Raw genomic sequence first — 16,137 nt, 5'->3', positions numbered from 1 at the left:
CTTCCCCGCCCCCCCTCCAAAAACAAGCTTTAGATTTGAGCATATGAACTGCCACACTTGGAGACCTTGCACCAAGTATAGTTAGAGAGCAGAATTACAGTTCTTACCAATACCACAAATGCTTCAGTCAAGATTTATTCCTACACCAACAGGAATTTGCTGGGTGCATCAGCAGCTCATCTCTTTAACACCCCATACTACCACTGTGAGGAAATTCAGAAACTTGGCCAGGCACTCCTAGAAAAGGGATGCAGCCTCTCTTGCTGGATCTATGGATGTGGATGTTACAACCACATTTGAAAGCTAAATTTTAAGCATGCAATATCAGAGCAGGTCATCAAAAATTCCTTCCCACAAATCTCTGATGCACAGTCAAGTCTGCAAGATTCCTCTACCACTCATCCCCCAAGCCAAGGCGTTTTAGCCTTGGTTTTAAGTATCAAGAATTAAGAACTGAACAAAACAGCGAAGAAAATCCACAGGACCTCGACTTCTTGAAGTTTTTTAGTCAAAATTGCTGTTCCAATCACAACCTAGAGCTCCAGTATTAAATACAGACAAGAGGCACAAGTCACTCCTTTAGTGTGCAGGGTCTACAATCAGCTGCTACTGCTGAGGAAAGCAAGCCCAGACCATCCAGTGTCACTCAGCTCTATAGCAACTGAGAACTGACCACCCCAAAAATTCCTATGGCACTGTGCATCTCCTGGAATACCCTCATTTTGAATACTACAGAGTATTTTGACTTCTTTCCCTTGTAAAAAATACAGCAAAATAAATAAAGGGTGGGAGGATAAGCCTATAGAGCAGACTGGCATGAGGTGAGCCTGCAGGTGAATTTTAACTTCTAGAAAAGAAAAATGGCAAATATACAGGTTTAGGTCTATAAAATTACACACAAGATGGCAAGGAAAACACATCACAAAGTAGCAAATTCAAGTGATCAGGCAGAGGCTATAAAAGAATCATGCTTTTACAGATACTCTATAGTAAAACACTGGACTTCTGGCACAGGATACCGCAGAATAAATGTTACATGTTTTCACATGTATTGTTTTAATTAATTTCCATTTATTAAAGGTGTCATTAACAAACTTTTTAACTAGATCAGAATATCTCAAACGTTATGGGTTAATAAAATATAGGCTACTAAACCCATACCATATTAAGGGAAGTACTACTGTAGATATATTAAGTAAGCTTGTGTAATTAAATCATTACGGAATATAGATTCTTTTCAATAATGTGCATACAGAGCTATCAAAGAAGCATAAGAACTAGCAGAATTCTCTTTAGAAAACATTCTTTTAAATTAAGTTTTTGTGGATTTAACACAGTGCCAAAATGCACACATCATTTTGAAAATGAGATGTGCGTTGGGCAAAAACCCAACAGTTTAAACATGTAACACATGATGCCACCTAAGTATTTTTAGCTGTGTGCCTTAACAAGATAGAAATCTTTTTTCCTGCAATATAAATTTATTTTCTAAGAAAATGTTTTTGACTGAAAACATATTTTTACATGTAAGGTTGCAGAAATAAATTCTGTCAAATACAGAAAAAAAAATAAAATAGACATTTTTCTTAGAAAAATGCTGTGACAAGATTTACGCAAAACTGTTCTATTTCCTTAGGAATGGTTCTGCTTTCTGTTATAAAACAGCTCAAATGTATTTCTTATGCTTTATACAAGAAATATGATTTACATATGAAATGCGAAAGTTCTCTTTCGTCCAGCAATTGTGTTCATGTCACAAATAAAAAAAAAATGTCATACAGTAACAATAACTGCATAATCTGCAACTACCACCTCTTTCCTACTGATCATGCCCCTACACTGTTTCCAGTTTCAAACCTGAAGACTTTGCAAATTTTTCTGTAACTTACTATTGAGAATTAGTCTTAACCAGATGATTCATTTCTCATGAAATCAAGACTGAGTTGTACCCCATGATCCCAGATAGAACAATTTTATATCACAAAGTGGTGCAGTAACTGAGGGTTGTTTTGTTTTGAACTCTGCTTCCAAAAAACTTGAGCACTTCAAAACGTCTAAAAAGATTTGAAACATCTCCTGTTTTGCTTTCATGTTTTTTATATACTGGAAAAGAGGTTCCTTAAATGTTCCAGCTGTAGGGATAGAATTGAAGACTAAGACTTGGAAATCAAAGTCACAACTAAAAAAATAAAAACCAAACCAACCCTTTTTCCAGAAAGATCACAACTGTAACTAGCTCAGGATGTCACAATATTAAAAAACACTGTGAAAAGTCACAGAACAAGCTGACACACTTTCACATGTGACATTTAAAACAGCAACATTGTGTTTTCAATTTTTAAGTCTTGAAAAAAATCAGCTGAGTATTTCCTGAAGATTTTGGTCAAAAGGCTTTCATGCTTGCGAGCTTGAAAGAACATGCAGATATAGAATGCCTGTTAGAAAATTTTATCGTTTTCTCATGTAACATTCACACTGTAGTCTGAAATTCGTATATTATCACCCCAGCCTCAGCATCCGGCTTTCAATTAACAAGTGAAGTTAAAAACCAATGGTTTTTTAGATTGCAAAGTCCCAGTTACAAATACTTGAAACTAAGTGACAAAATACCCAATTTGCTGGTATCTTACTGTTTTATTCACAAAATAAAGAGCTTTGTCTTTCCAAACAAAGAACATAACAGAAAGATTCAATGATACAGTTATAAAAAAGTGTTACTGAAAATTTGAAAAAGTTTGGTAAAATTTACAAATGCAAACTATCACTTTGTACAAAATCTTCTTTTCAAAGAAACTTCAGTACTAGACTTTAAAATACAGTTCTACCAGCTTGGAAATGCACCTTGATCGCCACGGCGGCCGGGCTTCATTTCCGCCGGTGCGGGGAGCTCTCCCTGCGCCTGTCGTCGCTCCTGCGGGACTCCCTGTGCTGCGGCTCCCTGTGCTGCTCGGGGTAACGGCTGTGCTTGTCCCGCTGCCTCTCCGAGCCGTTCCTGGAGCGCTCCTCCTGCTCCTCCTCCCGCGGGCTGCAGCGGCCGCGCTCCCTCTCGCGGGATTTTGATCTCTCTCTTTTCCTACTACGATGTCCATCGTCTTTGCTCCGGTGTCTGTAATTTTCATCATCAGACACAGAAGCTCTTCTTTCTGCTTTCTTCAGTTTGGAATTACTGTGTTTATTTTCTGTATCCTTACTTCTTTCGTGGTTCCTATCCTTTCCGCTGTGGTAACCATCTCTGCCATTGGATTCATCTTTGTGGTGGTACTTTGAAACATCATCTCTCCTGCGTGATTCTCTTAAATGTCGATGATTTCTTTCTGATTTGCTCTCAGTATCACTTCTTTCCTCTTGCTGCCTCCTTCCAATTTTCTTTTCAAGGGATTTCCTTCTCCTTTCTTGTTTTTTCCTGGAAACTTTATCAGATTCTCTATTTTTCTTTTGCATTCTCTTCCTTTTGGCTTTAGAAACATCTGAAATTATAACAAATCATGGAACTGAAGTTGCATTTTAATTTAGTATATTAAATTTATTAAACTACAGAAAGAGTTCTAGAGAGTGTTTTTTGCCAGAAAACATTTTTGCATGTGTATCAGGAAAAAGGGTCCAAAATAATGAACTCCTGATTTTTATCCCTTTGCTATCTGCACATGATGCTTGTCTTTTTAAAACCCCTACCTGACTTGTACCCAAGGACCAGGTATAGGCTGTAAAAGTCATACACCAAAGCACTCTCACAAATAAACTGTTTTTCTAGGAAGATGACCTTTCCCAGACTATCTAGTCTCAAAATCATTTACTTTTCCTGGAAAAAAGGAAATGGAGATGAAAAACAGTAGATGAGGTAAAATCTCCCAACACTATCCCATGAGGAAAAAGAGGTAGGATGAAATGGCTTGAGATAATGGTATTGCAGCACTGTAACAATGGTTTTCAGGCTCATTTTTCAGGAGAAATAGTGACAGCTTTGTCAACAAGATTAAAACTAACTTCTGTATTTTTAAATACACATTAGTCTCATCTCAGTGGAACAAGCCTTACCCTTCCTGTTTGCTCTTTATCAGGGACCTTTAGATCCCACTCGACAGTATCTGGCACTAACAGCCATCTACAATAACCATTCATTCACCTTAGTGCATGAACTATAGAATCACATCAGCTGCTTCTCATCACCTTTTGAAAAGATCATGGCCCTGAACTGATTTGTTAGTACATGCATTTTCTGAATTGTCTACTCTCGTGTATGAACTAAGGCTTGCTGACATTCTGTTAAAATGCAATGATGGATCAATTCAGATACATTTTAATCCATTACATTTTTAAAGCAGTTTTTTCCTATACTATTTTACATCCACCAGTATGTGGGAAAAGACCTGAGAAAGCAAAAAGAAAAGAACTAGCTGCATTGATGGCAGATGTATTTTATCCTCTGCTGGACCTTTTTTAGAACTACCTCCCCAGGGCAGTGCTGAGCTGAGCAAGTTCATGAAGTTCCAAGCATTAACAGGCAGTATGACAGTAATCTCTAACTTAGCTCAATTTCTGATCAGCAGGTTTTCTATTTTTCTATCATACACTGCACCAACACTGAAATACTGCAGCACATTCTTCTGGAAAATGCCTCTTAATTCTTCCAAGTAATTTTATAGATTTAAAAAGCTGCAAACACAGGAAGACTTTAGAATTACAACCAGTAATAGAACCTCAACGCAGTTAACCATTAAAGCTTACTGTTATCTCCAATTAGCGTTTTGGCCACTGTATTAAAGTACACAAGAAAATGAAAAGTGAAAGCAGGCTGCAAAAGTATCAAGATGAGAATTTTAATGAATGTGTTAATCAATGGAGAAAAGGCAAGTAGTAAAAGAGAAGGTCCTAAACTTCGAAAAAACCCTGTTTCTACTCCCAAACTGCAGACTTGGTTTGTCACTAAGGATTGACCCCTCTGGTTCCTATCAAGCAGCTCAGCAGAGCTGCAGCTGTCCCTGCAGGACCATCTGGCTCTGTGCTGAACCAGTGCCTCCTTTGACCCTGTTTGTCTGTGCCCTCCTCTCGTGCTGTTATCACTAATGCTGTTAGCCATGACACACAGCTCCACCTTGGACAGGAGATTGCAGTGGAGAACAGAACTGCATTTCCAAAGCAGGAGCAGCTCACACTGCTTTTATTTTATTCATCATTTTCATTTCAAAGACATGTAATAAATCAAAATAACTTTGAATCAGCAAACTTCTGTGCTACAGGAAGTCATGCTGTGCTATCATCTGCTCCTGCTATATATACTGGGAGAGACTGCACACACTAACTCATAATAGCAACTACTTTAAAGATTAAGCAATGTTTATGACAGTTCAAGTCTAATAGAAGTTTCTACATCAGCACAACAGTATGAGACACTAAATGCTAATTATAATGCATAAAAATACAAAATAAATTATAAGAAAAAGCTAATTCTTCCTTAGAAATTCCTCTACAGACAAAAATTTTCAATGTATTGCCACACAATCTTTTCCTGAAGCAGAGGAATTAGAAATAGGGACTCAGATGAAGAACAATATTTAAACACATTTCTAGAATTGAAGAACTGATTTCTGGAAAGAAGAAGGAAGAAGCACTATTTCCAGGGAAAGATACGAGGAGTATCAAGCTCACACAATTAAGCCAAGAAAAAAAAGAGTTGTAGACATGAGTCTCTACGGTTCACCAGTAAACACAGAGAAAATAATTGGGATTGACTCTAATCCCTCAATCCCCCATTAGATTGAAGTCATAGTAGAGTGCAACAGATATCAATTGTGTAAAAAAAGTAATCTACAAACCAATGTTTCTCAGATATCTAAGTCTCTAAAAATGGAACTCAGTTTTTCTGAGTACACACTAAAATACAAATTTCCTTGAGAAATATTTAATATTTCAAAACTTAAAGTTTAAAAAAAATGATTAGTTTTTAAAACAGAGAAATGACCACTGTCTATAGCCAGATTTTTCTCAAAAGAAGTATACACAGAAAGAATAATAAACATATCTGGAGAAAGAAATAGAAGAAAAGCAAACAGTTGTACTGCTGTCTTTAAATACCTGAGTCACTGCTGCTGTCACTGCTAGATGAGGAGTCACTGCTGCTCGATGACTCTGAGCTACTACTGCTGCTGTCAGAATCAGAATCTGAGGAAGAGTCTGTGTCTGAAGATGAGGAGGAATCTGATGACTCAACATTTTGCTTCTGTGTCATGATCAACTTTGGTGCATTTTTAAGATGTTCCCGTAATTCATCCCTAATTAGCAAAAAAAAAAAAAAAAAAAATTTGTTCTTCAATTTTATTTTTTTTGTTCATGGGGAGAGGGAAGATGAAGTAAATATCAAATGAGAAAAGTGTTCCTCACGTTAGTCCTCCAAGGCCAATGGAAGTGAAGAAATTGATGGCAAAGCGAGTGTTTCTTGGGTTATCCCGAGGCAGTAATCCCTCAAAGAAAGGCTGCAGTGTCCTGATGAAAGCAAACATCTATATTAAACACAATGCCAGCTCAGCACTCCCACTGACATAAAGAAACTGGAAAAGACTGCATGAATCTCCACAAGAAAGCAAAAGTTTTCTCTTCATGCATTCTTCAACACTTTCATTGTTTGTACCTATGATGCATTCAATCAAATGCTATTTAAAAACTTGTTCTCTTATGACAACATAAACTTCACACACAGGAGAGCTGCATACATACTGACAGATAATGATGACAGAAACCCCAACTTTGTGAAGCCCTGAAGGGACTTGTGGAACTGCAGCAGCCTGGGATAGCAAAGGATAACAGGTGCTGACCAAGAAGCTCAAAGATTAGGGATCCATGCTGAAATCCCCTCATACAGGGCCTTAAGGATAGTTACAAATTTAAGTTTACATGAACTAAAGCATCTACCAAATTCTTCATCATACACAGAAGAAATCCCAACTTAGAGGAAATAGCTTAAGCAATTGCAAGTAACATCGTCAGAATGTAACACATGAAATCCCATAGAGATTTAAAAAAATGTTATGTATACTACATTTAAGGATTAGCAAGTAATCCTAGAGAAACTGTTACTAATAGTTGTGTGTTTTTTTCTAAGTTTTGTCAGAAACAGAAGCCCCAGTAACATTTATTATGCAGCTATACAGCTGACAATATATAAAAATAAACTTGCACTTGGAAATTGTTACGGTAGCCGAGTGTCACTGGGGGTGGAGGGGGAACAGAAACATCTTGCAAAGAGTCATGCACGTACTTGAACCCAAAATGACAGCAATGCACTCAGCTTCAAAAGTGACTCCTTGCAATGACTAAATCTATACATGAACTTATTCCTGTAGTACAGCAGCTACAGAAGGGCAGTCTCACTTGAACCTGAACACACAGTTTGTATCCGTATGTTTTCAGATAAAGAAACTAATTAAATATACAGTTTTGAAAATAAAATTTCAACTTACACATCTTTTAATCTTGCATTTAAATTTGGAAGTCCCATATATTCACTGAGTTCCTGAAAGAATATTTTGACAAAAATTCTACTGGAGGATGTGGTAGTTTCTTCACTCAGTATTATACATTCAAGGACCTGAAAATATTCAGAAAAGGATTAACCTTTAAGTTTAAACATACATTCTTTTCTTAGAAACTTTTGTCCTTCTGAAATAACTAATAAAAACTGACATTTTTTGTTCCCCAAGGTTCATAAATTCTATTCAAGACTGTCTTTCTCAAAAATTCTTTTCTACCACATGGCAGAAAAGCTGCTGATCATATTTATGTTAGTAATTCATTAAAGATTTTTTTTTTTTATTTAGGAAAGCTCCACAAGACAAAATCAGATGCATGAACTTCTGGCAAGTTAAGAGATTTGGGACTTAAATACAGGAGAGGTAAAATATTTGGACTAACTTATGTGTGCTTGAAGAATGACAGTTAGACTAGGCTATGAAACAATAACAAAACAATATGAGAAGTTACTTTTCTATATAATAATATATCTCAGAATATGAGACTGATTTTATTTATTAGGTATTTAGATCATAAAATGACAGTATTTTTAATTGTCTTATAATTCAATACAACTTCTAATTTATCAAAATTTAGAAGCTCAAAACTCTTTTCCAAAAGAAGTACTTTTTAATTAACCAATTCCAGCTGAACTCGCTAAAATAATAGCTTAAATCAACTACTGAGAAATGGGGAGAGAGGATGATGATATACAAGAGGGAGAAAAAGGAGATGGAACAAACCAGAATTCTTCAACAGTGTCTGAGAAGTTACTTAATCCAGTTTGCCCCAAGTCATTACAAACTGTAGAATAATACTAGAATTAATGTACTATATGTTACTGTGGAGTACTGGAGATCAAGGACAATGGCCTTTTGTTTTAACTTACACTCCAGGGAATTGAGTCAGTGTACAGGAGATGAGCAAACATCTTGGCCACATTCCTCAGTTTGTTCGTTTCCAGGCGATGAATGGTATCGTACTGTTCCTTGAAAATGGCTTCAAAGGACTCCATATATTCTTTCTTTAGCATGCAGAAACGCTGAGACAACATGGTACAATTTAAACCACCACTTTAAACAAAACACTAAACATGCAAATAACCTACAACTAAGTGACCTAATGGTGTCAATATTTACTGCAAGACTTCTTTTTTAAATAACCCTTGGAGGAAGAGCAAACACTCAAAATGGATATATTTTATAGCTTTGGGCAGTTTGTCAGGACAAGAAACTCATTTGCATTGTAAAGCAGTAATTAACAATTCTGAACTACAGCAAATTATCCAGCATTTTGCTTGACTCCTATACATTAAGTATTTTCACCTGATAAAACCCCATGTTTTTTCAGGACATCACTAAACAACTATTTCAATTTAGAGAGGCAGCAGGAAACAGAAGTAAGACATTTTGGACTTAAACATTTCAGAGAATACAAAAATCAACGTTTCCATTCATCTGAACATGCAGATTCATATGGTTATAGTGGTTTGTTACTGACTGTCAGCAAAAGGATTTCCTGAAATAATGGATGAAAAATACAAATGAGAAGAAACGTTCCCTTTCAGCACAGCTTGCTCCCTTGAGAAGACAAGTGTTTAATCTTAACTCTTCAGACATGTCAATATTATCGATAGGGAAACCTTAAGTAACAAATAACTGCAGATAAATTAGCAGTTAGATACACAAAAGCAGAGAGTTAGCTGTTTATTAAAGAGCCAACAAAACACCCCCAAGACCAGGACAGTAAGTATTCAAATCTTGTGCTCTAAATTAAACCTACTAAGTAGCTTTGAACAAGGTGGTAAATGACAAGAGTCTCCAAGATTAATCTTCGGCACTGTAAAAAGGCTATTTTCTGGTAACTCATAATGCTATTATGTCTTTTTAGTACCACTTCTTTGCCACTGATTTATTATTCTACCATAATGAGAAAAAAGGGAGGCAAAATAAGCAACAATATAAAGCGAAAGTGAGTTCTCTCATTTTGCATTTACTATGCTTTTTACAATCAAAGTGCTAATTCAGTCTACTAAAACAATTAACTAACATAAGCATTTTCAGAATGATAAAAAGACTATTAGTTTTATTTATCCATTAAAACTTAAGTTTGACACACAAAACAATGAAATTTTCTATCATAAAGTATAAAATCTGAAACACAACTCACCCCTGCCAGTAGCCCAAAGAATTTCTCGTATGTTCTTTGCTGAGCACAGCAGTCAAGTATCATATTGCAGAGTTCTTTCTGAGTTATGAAAAAAAGAATATTTCTCTAGGTAAATTCACTGTAGCAGCAAAAAAAACCCTAGTACATACCAAGTAACTGAAGGAAGCCTTACATGGATGTGTGCTTTGAAATGAGTATTTACATCAAACTTCATTGGCAACACCAGTAGTTTTCTGAATTTCTCTGGGACATGAATAATGAACTTTTGCCCTTCAAATTTCCTCTTCTGCCTAAACTAAGATTTATGTGTTAACACAATGTATGTCTAACCAAAAAAAAGTCAGAACTCATTTACGAACTGACTTTACCACAATGAAAAAAAGGAGTTACAAGATAAAAAGTGAAAGTCTTGAAGGTTTTGGGTTTTTTTTTGTAGTTTTGTTTTTATTTATAAGTTGCTTCTTTTTGTGATATTATTTTTAGGGCTTCTTTTTGTTTGTTTGAAATAGTACCAATCCTTGCATTTACAGAAAATAAAAACTCTTTACAACTTCCAAGTGTCAAAACGGCCTACAGACAAACTATTCAGAAACACAATGTGCATTTCTTAGCAGTTATTTTCAAATTCAGAAATATCTGTCCATGTTGGTATATACTAATACCTTGAACTATTTAGCCATAATTTGCCTGACAAGCCCTGCTTAGCATAAGCAAGCAGAAAGCTAAGTTTCACTGCAAAGGCTTCAGCCCTGAGGGATATGTTTAGAAAGACTAAACTCACCTTTGGGAGGCCAATATGCCTGGACTTCCTCTCTAACTGAGAGAACAAGAAAAACTTTTCTAAAGCAGCTGGTTTAGGCTGAATTCTGAATCACCCTTTATAGAAGAGCATCCCTCCTTGGCTAGGAATGAAGAGAGGAAGCCTAGCTAGATTAGTCTCCCAAAACATTTGTGCACCCCCATCATTGACAGCCTGCCCTGCATTCTCCTGTCTCCTTGGTGAACACAGATGGAAGAAGGGAAGATGCTCTCCCATTCCATAATGCCAGCTATGTAGGACAGGTAGTCCAGTCTTTCTGGAATACAGGCTCTCTGGCACCCTTCCTCCTTGTCTTCCAACACCACCACCCCAGGATAATTATCAGATCAACTTCTGGTAGCTACCTCTTCCTCTCCTTTCACACCCAGCAAACCAGGAACCAGAAGGAAACACTTTGTACCTCACCTCTCAGGCCAGAGCCCTTCATCGGCTGAGAGCAGAGGTCCTGGCAAGACCATGCAGGTTTAATTCCAAACTTATTCCCCTGACCTTCTGCCTGAGACACAGCTTGTAATGCAGCTGTGAATTGGTTTAGGGTACACTTGGCAACATTAATTAAGGCAAGTGAGCAAATGTTTTTATATAAACCATATAGACCCATGAAGTTACACAATGCTTAAAATAGCCCTGCTATTTTTTGCCCATTCACTTTTTTTATTACTGTTTTCTCCTAAGACCAATTCCATAGTGTAATCCAATTTATGACACTCCCAAATAGGTTTCTGGCTGTCAGTCATGTATCTTTCATTATTAGTTTAATTTCTCTTTAAACTAATAGTAACATTCCTATAAAAACTACTGGATGATTTCATACTGGATTTCATATTCTCCCACTTGTATCACTCTTCCAAGCAAGTATTCAGAAGAAACATTTTTGCCCATCATAAAAGCTCAAAACAAATAAAAAGCCAACCATGTTGAACAAGAAAAGAAACCACTCCTCCAAATAAAAAGACAGTAATGTATCAAATAAACTTACAGATGTGTTTAAAGGCATTTCTTTTAACACTGCCACACAGTGTTGTGATGTATTAAAATGCATATTAACATCTTTTTATATTATCCCATTTTACAGTAATGCTGCAGTTAATCAGTTTTTAACAATAAAAAGGGTAAAGTGCTGATGCCACTGTTAATAATGTCAGGAAGACTCAAAAAACAAATTACTTTTCTTCCTCATCTTAAATGCAATTATAGCCTTGGTATCCCCTGTGATTTACAGTAATTAAATATTTTAACATTTTAATTAAATATTACAATGATTTCTAGGAGGGTATTTTGAATAACCACATGCATGAGAATAGGTTTGCCCATGAAGACATTCTTGCTGGTGTTATCTAAACAATTTGAGGTTAGGTCTAGAGTAACTGTCTTCCAGATATAAAATTAACAAACTTTATGATTATTTAATTACTTTTTGAGAGATGCAACAAGGTCAGATGGCAATTCTAGCTTAATTTGCATCTTCCAAAAGTTAGTGAACTAATTTCTGTACTCCCAGTGATGTTTATGGCATGAAAAGCCTGTTATTTAGCCCATCACTTTTTTTGAAGACCACAAAGAATTTGTTCCCCAATTTTACAGGCAATTTCTATATTGTGTTAACTGTTTTCTTACAATGCTCAACAAGTAACTACTCAGCTTAGTTAAGAAAGTATACATAGCTATCCAATCATGAAGTAAAACACTTCAAAATATCTGACATCTCATACAGATGGTGAATCATCTTTTGTGAAGATCTTGAATTTATTATTGTATCATAGAGAACAACAGCACTTCCCAAAACTGCTAGAACAGAAGATAAGGAGAAAGCTCCCTCTAAATTCACTGCATCTCTCACAGTTCTCCCTAAATAGTCTCAATCTGCTCTTACCCAAACAGAATAACAGGTTAGATGAACCATGACTCAACCTAACATGGCAAGAATCATCATACATTTAAAGATGCTAAAGGAAAAGACAGAAAAATCAGACTTATTTTGGTTTTTTTTCTCCCAGTTTAACAGTTTTAAAACACAAGCACACCCTGCCCAATCTATCTTCTCTCAGCTTCACACAAAGGCTGTGTTCATGGCAGGCAGAAGAGCTATAGTAACTTATCCCCCTCTGATCACAGGTTCTTTTTCACAACTAGTACTTCCCCCTTGCCCCTTCTCACCATTTTTTGCAATTTCTGTAAGATTTGCATTCAGCCAAGACTGCGGTTTCAGAGCTGCCCCCATGTAGAAGTCACTTCTGCCCTGCTTGGCTGGAAGTGATGCCATTTCCACCTCCCTTCCTTGCCAGCCCCACAGCTCTGTTCCATCCATTGCATACACAAGCTGAAGCCATGATGAGACATCCCGACCCTGTAAGCTACTCTTAAAATATAACATTTTCAATGTCAACACTTCATTTCTAGAAGTTTCTTCACGGAACTAAAGGAATTGGTTTGCCAGGAGCAAACCTAGTGCAGGCCTCAGGTTTGTTTAAATCAATGTGAAATTGGAATTATGTGAAATGAGTGCCTTGCATTTTATGTATTTTCACTGCTTTTACAGATGCCACAGTTCTCCTTTTTTCTCTTTTAATTCATTGATACATACTTTACTCCCACTGACTACCTTAAAGCTTTCCTTACTGCTGCATATTTTAATGGGTGCAACCATCACACAGCCTACTCTTCCCAGCATCTCTGCTTTCTCTTCTTAATTTGTCAAGTTACCACTTAGAGCCAAAGCTGACAAAGCCATGGAAGGTGTTTCAGCAGCAGGCAGCCTCTTGTCAAGCTATGTGCAGTGCTTTTAGCACCTACTACAAAGTCTCCAGGTCTGTCCTGTGCTCTGCTAATGGTCTTCCTCAACTTTTGTCCCTTTTTTTGCTCAGTCTCTTTTCTATTTAGAGCAACATATGCTTAAAGATGAACATGGTTATCAAAAATCTTGTGTAAAACAGACAATATTTTACACTGGAATCGTTAACTGGATATAAGGATAGACAGACTTTGAATCATGCTACTACTAGTCTGCAACACACAAACACACACAAAAATGAAATAATATACCGAAGTCCCACAGTATCTCTTTCCTTCTACCTGAAGGCTGCACATGCAAAACTTCACTTTAAGTAATTTCACTGAGCAATTCCACCTGCTTAGGTTAAATGCATATACACATCTGTGGAAGACCAAAATCTAGGCGGAATTCTAGCTAATGCCTGCTATCAGTAACACAGCAGCCTAATTCTGTATGGATTCTGTACCTTCACTCTGTAGACATCAACAAATACCACAACATAGAATGTGCATGCAGTGTACTTTTTAAAAATTTGATAAATCATGGAAATTTAGAATGACCCTGCACCTCAGGCCCACAAAAACCTCCTGCTTCAAAAGACAGGAAAGCTACTTGAGGATGATTATCTTTTACAGCCAGTAGCAAGGCTGTGAACTAATCATGGGGCAGCTGCAATGCCCTCCAATTAGAGAAGAAATTAATGTGTCTAAGAAATCATCAATTTGACCAAAGTGGAATTATCAGCCTTAGACCATCCTGCTCTACATCAATTTCCTGAACTATATTTTCACTGAAAGTGAAAACAGTCAAGCCAGCAGCAGTACTTGTGTTATCTTCAAGACTAAAGGCATAAATAACACCAGACACTGACACTCCCACACCACCAACTAGGACTGCTTTGAGCAAGTGACGCCACCCTGTAAAAATGAAGATGTGTCAGATGCATGCATAATTCTTTCAAGAAGGCGGTGCCTGCAAGAATATTTCTCATTTCAAGCATTAAAAAAAAAAATCTGGTGACGCATTACCTTTATCTGGAATATACACAGTGTTAGAAGAGGCTCTAATTTAATTTAGCAACATTTCTGTATACAAGTTTAGTTCTTATCACAAACCAATAAAGAAGAAAAGCCTAAAAGCCAATCCATTTTAGGCACATTTTCAAAGAGCAAGAACAATATATAGTCGGTTTAATTTTTTTCAGTTGTCTGCATTTCAGCCGGGCTTGTTTGCTTGCTTTCCCCCACAGTTCAGAAGCCAGAACAACTGGTAATACCACACTCCTCTAACAACAGTTTTAGTTTATTTAAATTTTCTTCTTTGGTAATACATGGGATTAACACAGCTATAACACACATAATAACAGCACTTTTTTAAAAAAATGAAACAGTGAGCTCTGCCAAGACTGAACATATGCCCAAAGAAGCAATTGCAAGTCTTGTTTAGAACAGCTTTGCACAGACTGAAGTAAAGACAGCAAAGCTATTTCACTTTTGATCTGCAGGCTTCAGCTGGGTCTAAATAACATGAATAAAAGCAACCCCACTCCTAGGAAATTTACTTAAATATGAAAGAACACTTTAAATGTTAAAAAAAAAAAAAAACACAAGACTGCTGACATCCCTCCTCAGCAGCTGGTCCTAAACTGCAATGCCAAAAATCAGTATTATGTTGTTCCAGTCCACAGATTATCTATCTGAACCTTAATCCTCTTTCTGTGAGTCAGAGCTATGTGACAGATCCATTACTGGTATTAAACAGACAAACAACAGCAGTTAATGTGACATGATGATCTGATAATTCAACAACTGGTAAAAACTGCTAATGTATTTCTGAACTTAACCCTGATAAATCACACCAAAAGTTTCTACACATCAAGATTTCTGGAAGTGTTACCGAGAAAGACGGTCATTAAGACTGTATTAGTCTTAAACTTGTTGTTTGCATCTGTCTTTAGGTTTCAGATATTCTGATTAATTTTTTGATTGTATTTAATTGACAATTTACTACTCAAAGCTTGTGGAAAACAGTCTTTATGACAAAATTAAATACGTATTGCTTTATTAAGTAAAACAGTTCAGAAGAAAAGCAGAACATTACTGTAAACCCAGACTTGATTTGAATAAAAATTTTGCAATGAAAATCTTAAGTTACACCTGATTTTTAAGGAATATTTCAGCTAAATGATCTAGTTCCTGCTTCTCATGATGACTGCCACTCATAGTAGGAGTTGGAACAGAGAATGAGCATAAACAAAGTTTGCAGGTTCACCCAAGAGTTCAGCAAACATTTCAGGAATCTCTCAAGACTGTTTAAAGCTTTGAATCAGAAAGTGCGAAGAAATAAGATGCAACATCCTGCAATACAGATTGCTGGAGCTTTCAGTAAAACAGACCGAAAAAGAAAGAAGTGCTTTATGGCTAAAATAATAGTAGTAGAGAATTATAAAGTTTGAAAATACCTCTAAGATCAAGTACAACCATAAACCCAATGCCACTGCGTTCACCACTAAACCATATCCACAGATCTTTTGAACACTTCCAGGGATGCTGATTCGACCACTTCCCTGGGAAACCTGTTTCAGCGACTGACCACCCTTTCAGTCAATAAAATGTTCCTAGTATTTAATTTAAACCTCACCTGGTGCAACTTGAGGCCATTCCCTCTGTCACTTGTTATCTGTGAAAAAAGACCAGCCCCCACTGGCTACACCCTCCTTTTGGGTACTTGCAGAGTGCTAAGGTCCCCTTTGAGCCACCTCTTCTCCAGACTGAAGAAGCCCAGCTCCCTCAGCCACACACAGCACTCCAGGCGTGACCTCAGTCCCCAGTACAGAGGGATGGTCACTGCCCCTGTCCTGCTGGCCACGCTA

General features: G+C 36.8%; 1 protein-coding gene across 4 annotated transcripts in view; it reads right to left on the bottom strand.

Moving 5' to 3' along the window:
- Positions 1–251: 251 nt before the first annotated feature.
- Positions 252–16,137, bottom strand: part of CWC22 (CWC22 spliceosome associated protein homolog) — a 29,088-nt gene continuing 13,202 nt past the window's right edge. For all 4 annotated transcript variants that reach the window (XM_053982018.1, XM_053982017.1, XM_053982020.1 and 1 more), the window contains exons 15-20: positions 9,673–9,750; positions 8,393–8,545; positions 7,455–7,582; positions 6,379–6,480; positions 6,073–6,269; positions 252–3,467 (exon numbers count right to left, since the gene is read on the bottom strand). In XM_053982018.1, the coding sequence (XP_053837993.1) occupies positions 2,866–3,467; positions 6,073–6,269; positions 6,379–6,480; positions 7,455–7,582; positions 8,393–8,545; positions 9,673–9,750 (1,260 nt within the window). In that variant the 3' untranslated portion in view covers positions 252–2,865. The remainder of the gene's footprint in view (positions 3,468–6,072; positions 6,270–6,378; positions 6,481–7,454; positions 7,583–8,392; positions 8,546–9,672; positions 9,751–16,137) is intronic.

The sequence above is a fragment of the Vidua macroura genome, chromosome 7, assembly GCF_024509145.1.
Source record: "Vidua macroura isolate BioBank_ID:100142 chromosome 7, ASM2450914v1, whole genome shotgun sequence".
Classification (NCBI taxonomy): Eukaryota; Metazoa; Chordata; class Aves; order Passeriformes; family Viduidae; genus Vidua; species Vidua macroura.
This window is presented reverse-complemented; position numbering and strand designations above follow the sequence as displayed.